This window comes from Grosmannia clavigera (genome assembly GCF_000143105.1).
Source record: "Grosmannia clavigera kw1407 unplaced genomic scaffold GCSC_89, whole genome shotgun sequence".
Classification (NCBI taxonomy): Eukaryota; Fungi; Ascomycota; class Sordariomycetes; order Ophiostomatales; family Ophiostomataceae; genus Leptographium; species Leptographium clavigerum.
Window position 1 is genome coordinate 4,432 of NW_014040569.1, and position 6,946 is coordinate 11,377.

The following is a 6,946-nucleotide window of genomic DNA, read 5'->3' on the forward strand; positions in this document are numbered from 1 at the left end:
GGTGCACGGAGTAGAAGCCACACCGTACTCCGTACACAAAACACTTTCTGCTTACACTATACCCTATTTAGCCTCCTACTCCTTACAATGCATCACGTCATATGACCGCCATGTATAGCCTCCTTTAACCTTTACACTTAACAATCTTTTTATCTTGCGCTATATGTCCTTACATCTTTCCTATTTGAACTTGGTTTATTCGACAACTTGGTCTAATTACGGAGTACAGAGTAGTAAAATAAGCGAGTACAAAATGCCGCGTAGGAAAATTGCGCCAACACTCGTACAGGCCTAAACTTAACAGACTAACATAAAGCCATGTAATAATTACTACATACTCACTACATAAGTTTGTAGCTAGCATTCTCGGACGGCGAATTCGAACATCTTATTTGATGGCCCAGAATTCTTATCCCTTAGCTTAGCCGCAGTCTCAATGCCCGCGACAGGTAAACGGTACTCGTACTTTCTCTCCGGCTCATCCTTAGAAGAAGGTGCCTTGCCGGGGACGGGATACGGAAAGGGCAAGTACTCAGGCAGCAAACCAAGCTGGGCCAGAAGTGTGCCCTGATCCCAGGCGATGTGCTCATGATACAAGCGATCGCCGCGAATGTTCACGACAGCAGTGAATGGGACCTCTACCCATTTTCCGGTGGGCGGAATGCCTGGAAGCCTTGACGTGATTTTATATTAGCGACCAATCAACAGCCTCTTTAGTAGTATACATACAGCCAATCAATGATGCTGTCATGGGTGAATTTATAGAGGAACTCATCGATGACACGGTCGATGCCAATGGTTCGGCTGACAAGTTCCATCGCGGCATTCTGAGGATTGGTGAAGATAAAGTGATTTCCATAGAATGAAGTCAGATCTGCTCGACCGATGCCGCCTGTAATCTGCAGCAAGTGGGACACCTAGTGGTCAGCACATTTCCCTTATTTGATGGCCAGCGGGTGTCAGCATGTTGACTACCTTACCGTCGGGATGTGATTTACGTAGGGCTCTTGGACCATGGTGCTCATGGTATGCTCGACGGAACGGTCTTCAAACTCATAGAAGGTGTGCTCTTCCCACAAGGTCTCGAGGTCAAAAAAGGGCCCGCTCACAAGGGGTTTGAGGAAGGTGAGGCTGCGGGTGTGTGCCACGGCCTCTGCAGAGTAATCAAAGTCGTCTTGAAATGGGATCGCGAATCGATACGATTTTGTGTTGGGATACCGGTACTGTGTTAGGCCCTCGGATCGCTCCATAGCGCGGCCTGCAGATGAGGGACCGCCGAGGTGAAGCAAGCGCGGCGTAGCCGATACAGAAACCGTGGCCTGTTCCGAGGCTTCTGCATATATGACAGCCCCAGCAACCTCTGTAAACTGCGGGATGGCTGCAGCCACGCTGTTCCACAGTAACGCGCTGTAAGCTGCATAAGGGACAGATCGTTAGAATTAACTAGACTACGGCGAAGCAGAGTGACACATACCAACAAGCCCTACCTTAGCTTTCGGGGCGCATTTATTGCAATCTGAAAGTGCCCTTAGAGCATCATGGACAGCGGTGACAGCGGCGGCAGCGTCGACAACCGCCCGGGCCTGTATCTCAGCGACAGCGTAACCTTCCTCGGCCCATTTTATAAGCGGCCAAGGCACACCGTTGGTGATCGTCAGCGAGTCTGCGGCATCCGGACACAGGACAATTAGACCAGGGCCTTCGCCACGACGTGATAATGGCTTTAAGAGCGAGATGCCGGGGCGCACAACACTAAGCTGCGGCTCTGGAAGTGACCAGGCTGGTGTCTTGGACGAGGCGAACATAGTTGTAGAATCCGCTTTCTGTTGTGATTGCTAATAGTCTTGCTTCTTTATTCTAGCGGGTTGTTGTCGTCTTTTTGGGAGAATCGGTTAAACTCCTGCTGCTGATGGTCAATTTCGCTTCCGAAAATAATTCGCTGCTATCAAAAGTAATAGCGGTGTCGGAGCTTTGCCTCCATAGTAAAGATAAGCTAGTCTGGTTAAAGAGCGCATCGGTGTGGATTTCCGGTGGTATATAATCTTCGTCCGAAATAACCAGATAAGACCCTACGCGCGCACTACGCACGCAGTCTAGATTCCAGTTAACCTACCTACAAAGATCATCACTAGATCTTTGAAAGGCCTTAAACTCGCTATAAGTGGTGCAATGATTCCCGACGTATATTTCTTTCTGTACGGCTTTTACTCTTTTATAAAGCACAGACCGGCACGTTGCAAACTACAATATAGTTTGTTACTCTATATTAAATTAAACCTCTATCACGCTAAATCTAATAGCCGTTGCCGCGACGCAACCTAGGTGCTTGCAAAGTCTCTCTGTTGAATTGCCTGCTTGGAGCGACGCCTGTCGAAGTTTTTTGCAGATGTCTGTGGGGAAAAGCTAGGACAAAGTGAGAGTTCACGCCGCCCCAACCAGAAGCAGACACTGCAAGCAGATCATCCCTGTTTAGTTCGGTCATTTTTGTTGCCAGTGCCAAGTTAGAGCTAGAATTGATCATTGGATTAGGACTATCCAGTCCTCGTGTCGGGGAAATCAAGCCCGCTTGCATAGACTTGCATAGCTTGATTAGTGACACGAGTCCGGAAGCGTGTTGTGTGTTGCCGATATTTCCCTTGGTTGAGCCGACAGTGATATTTTTGCCTGGCCTACCAGTAAGTTCCCTCATCGCCAGAGTCAAGCCTTCGACTTCGAGAGCATCGCCTACAGGAGTGCCACTCCCGTGAAGCTCTACATAGCAAAGGCGATTAGGCGATATACCTGCCGTACGCCAAGCCGACTTTATAACTTCTGCCTGGCCCCTGGGGGATGGGACCTGGTAGCCAGCTTTCTCTCGTGCGCCGTCGGAGCCAATCCCGGTACCGAGGATACGGGCGTACACGGAGCTACTGTCCTGTACCGCTGCAGAGTAACGTTTTAACACGACGGCGGCAACGGCATCTGCAGGAACCGTGCCATCGGCTTTAGCATCAAATGGTCGGCAAACACCCTGTGGTGAGAAGATTTGACCCTCTTGCGTGACATATCCGCCTTCGAAAAGCTGCACAGAGATACCACCCACAACGGCAATCTCACAGCGACCCAGACGTAGAGCATCACATGCTAAGGAAAGGGCGACGGTACTGCTGGCGCAGTTAGTTTGGACCGTGACATTTGGCCCACTAAAGTTTAGTTGGTACGCCGTCCGGGCAGAGATGGATGGAGCAACGAGGCCTCGATTCTCCTTGAGGAAGGAGTCGGACGAGACAGACTCGGTGTAGACGTGGTAGCTGTTGTTGGCCGACCCGACAAAGATGCCCACACGTGAACCAAAGTCGGGATTGGCTACCTTGAAGTCGATTCCTGCATCTCGCAACGCCTCATCTGCCATCTCGAGGAACAGGCGTTGCTGAGGGTCCATCTCTGTGGCCTCCTCTCTGGTGAGGTTCCAGAACTGATGGTCGAAATCCTCGATGTTGTCTAAAACTCCTGCTTGCGGGACCCAGACATTCCCATCTAGTGTTTCGTGTGCGATTGATGAGGCAGACGATCTGATGCCCGAATACCCCTTTACCAAGTTGTCGTAGAATTCATCCGGACACATTGCCCCAGGGAAGCGACCTGCCAGACCGACAATGGCGACGTGCTCGGAGACTTCCTTATCGGAGTTGGTTGCCAGCTTCGGGATTTTTGTCTCAAAACAGCTTCTACAGGCGCTGCTGCTGCTGTCGCTGCTGTCTTTGCGTTCTCGACAAACGTGCGTGTGCTTCTTATTGCGCTTTGTATATGTAGGTTTGGTTGCTCCAATTTTTGGATCATCACCGAGCAGAACAGCTTGTTGAGCAATAGTTGACTGGTGAAAGAGATCGACTAATCGGACAGCCTTTCCCGGAAATGCTTGTTTGAGTGCGTCGTGAAGTTGAGGAACCAGGAGGCTGTGGCCTCCAATATCGAAAAAGTTGACATTTGAAGCAGGAGAACTGTTTCGGTGCAGTAACCTGGTCCAGATTTTGCCCACGTCTTGCTCTCTATTGCGTTCACGAGTCTCGATATCGTCCTCGTCGCTCAAGACTTCAGTGTTACTTGTACCATCAATGTGACTGTCCCTTGCAAGAGCAGCCCTGATCTCTTGTCGAATAGCGGGGTGGTCGAGCTTACCACTGGCATTCTTTGGCATGCGGCCAAGCTTGACAATCCGGGAGGGCACTTTGTAGTTGACAAGTTTCGACCTGAGACTGGCAAATAATCGGCTTTGCGAGACTGAGTCAGGTGTGACAGCAGCGATCATTTCTGTGCCTTCTTCAGAAATCAGAACGGACGCTTCTGAAACCCCCACCTTGGCACTCAGAATTGCTCCTTCAATCTCCTCTGGTCTGATACGATAGCCACGAACTTTGAACTCTCGATCGACTCTCCCAAGCACCACCAACGAGCCATCGCTTAGAATCTTTCCGTGATCCCCCGTTCGGTACATCCGGTTACCATCCTCGTGGACGGAAAAGCTTTTGGCTGTTTGGATCGGGAGCTGACAGTATCCTCTTGCCACCTGAGAACCAGAAATGCAAATCTCGCCTACACTATCCTGCCCCAAGACTGGTCTAAAGTTCTCGGCACAAATGTAGAGCTCACTCCCTTTGTTTGCACGACCGACGCTGATTATATCTGGAAGAAGGTCGCTCCTGTTGATGCGATTAAAGGAAACGGCAATGGCAGCTTCGGTTGGACCATATGCGTTGACAATATCGACTCGAGAGTGCCATCGCTCAAAGATACCGCGGGATCCTGCCTCGCCACCCACTGAGATGAGCCGGAGACATGACAAGCTCCGAGAAACCGGCAAAGTCCCCAGTGCTGAGGGAGTGATTTGCATATCAGACCCTGTTCTTTTCGATGACGTCAGCAAGATACTCGCCGACAAGGTGCTTTGGGCTCTCAGCAAAGCACAAACACCCCCCAGTGCACAGTGCTGTGGTCCATTCTAGAATGGATCCATCAAAGGTGAAAGATGCCAGCTGCAGAACTCTCGTTCCAAACCCGCATCTGTATGCGCTTGTCGAAGCTTTGACAAAGCAGGCGATGTTGCCATGCTCGACCATAACTCCCTTGGGTTTGCCAGTGGAGCCGGATGTGTAGATGATGTATGCGAGATCATCATCTGAAGTGCCGTATTTGGGTGTCGCGAGGTCGCAATCAAACGGCTCCCCCATGACACGCTCGGAATACTCTTCCACTAGCGCCTTGTTAATGACAAGGCTGGGTCCAGCGTTCTCTAGGATGAAATCTTCTTGATTTTTGGGCGAGTCCACATCGACGTAGATAAATGCGGCACCGCTCTTCAGGATTCCGAGCATCCATTCCAGGGTTTGGAATCCTCGTTCCAATTTCACAAGGACTCTGTCACCGGCACTGATGCCATTGTATAACAAAACTGTAAAGGATGCACGTCAACCAAGAACCAGATTATACGGAAGATGATGTGATCCGTGGTGTTCACCTACACTTTGCCTTTAGTTCAGTTGATGCGTAGAGTCCTCCATAGGTTATGGATATGTCTTGCTCACCAGAGCTGAGGGCTTCAGCATCTGGATTCGTCTGGGCGTGAGCGTCGAACCAATGGTGTATGTGACGTAACGGATTTCTCTGAGACTTCAAAGGGACAATAGGTAAAGATGTATGCTCGGGCAACCATTCGAGCATGTCCCGCACCATGGCATTGCTGGATTTGCTGATAGCGGCCAGACGCACCCACAGAGTCTTCATGTCGCGAACGTCCAGCGCAGAAAATATTGTTGGGTCATAGATAATACCAACTTTGACATCCTCTTCAGACTCCAAGAAGCAGAAAAAAAGATCCCAAACCCCATTGACGGGAAAGAGACGACAACCTGCGTCAGCAAGTTTCGGCGAGTAAGTGACGGCCACACGAGGCGGCGTGTAGTCAGAGCCGGTCTCACGGATAGCCTCGGCTATTTCTACGGCTGGAAAAAGCTCATTTTTCTTCACGTCGCTAATGTTTTTCCCAACCGCGGAAACAAGGGATCGGAAAGTACCGTCCCCATCATGAGCAACTTGCCACAGCGGTATTTTCACAGGCAAGGCGCTGGCAAACTGTCCCACGCAGTTAGCCATGGCCGGTGGGCGGGACCCAAATCCCATTGAAAGCGCTGGTTCGCAGCCAAGTGGAGGTCGAGTACGATCTGCAACTATGAGACCGGCAAATGTGGTGGCTACCCGGAACCAAGATGTCTTGTACATCTTACTCCATTCTGCGAGTTCCTTAAGGGAAAAATTAGCTTGAAGACATGAAGTAACGAGTAATCCAGATGTGAGTAAAATAAACAGGATCCCGTAGGTGATCAAAAGACGGAGACCAACCGATTTAAGGAGTGTTTCCCAGACATCAATCTCGCGATAATTCGCCTGAGACACGCTTTTTATAGAATTCTCTGGATAATCAGATTTGATCCAGGGACCGTGGTACGTGTCCTGCACCTGACTAAGCAGAATGTCACGGCTGCTGTTATAGGCTGGCGAGGTTGTCCACCCGCGCTATATTCAACGACAGTTAGCACTAGTGAGGAGATAAGCGAAAAGGCTAATATTTACCTCTAGCATGTGCATGTTGTTAAATTCAACAGCAGCTCTGAGAGCACACTCAGGCTTATACAACAACGTGAGAAATTCTTTAGATAGGATACTCATGGAAAGTCCATCAATTGCAATATGATGACCTATAGCATATGCTCTAAACTCTTCCTGATCGTGGAGAATAACCCATCGAACAGGAAGCGTTCTGTCTAGAGCAATAGGTCGGTACAGCATCTCGGTGATTACTGTCTCGGCGATACGTCCATCGTCACTCTGCACTAGTTGAATCTTGGGGACGACAGAACCTTGGACGTACTCGATATGATGCGGCTTGTGCGAGATGTTGTTAATAACTGAC

General features: G+C 50.0%; 2 protein-coding genes across 2 annotated transcripts; both read right to left on the reverse strand.

The window, feature by feature from the left end:
- Positions 1-357: 357 nt before the first annotated feature.
- CMQ_5633 (lea domain containing protein) lies at positions 358-1,805 on the reverse strand (the record flags this gene model as incomplete). Its single annotated transcript, XM_014313220.1, has 4 exons — positions 358-673; positions 730-899; positions 981-1,414; positions 1,475-1,805. The coding sequence occupies 4 exons, from the start codon at positions 1,803-1,805 to the stop codon at positions 358-360; spliced, it is 1,251 nt and encodes a 416-aa protein (XP_014168695.1).
- A 726-nt stretch (positions 1,806-2,531) lies between these two features.
- CMQ_5527 (thiotemplate mechanism natural product synthetase) lies at positions 2,532-6,156 on the reverse strand (the record flags this gene model as incomplete). Its single annotated transcript, XM_014313114.1, has 4 exons — positions 2,532-2,575; positions 2,674-4,878; positions 4,949-5,428; positions 5,499-6,156. The coding sequence occupies 4 exons, from the start codon at positions 6,154-6,156 to the stop codon at positions 2,532-2,534; spliced, it is 3,387 nt and encodes a 1,128-aa protein (XP_014168589.1).
- Between the last annotated feature and the right edge of the window lie 790 nt (positions 6,157-6,946).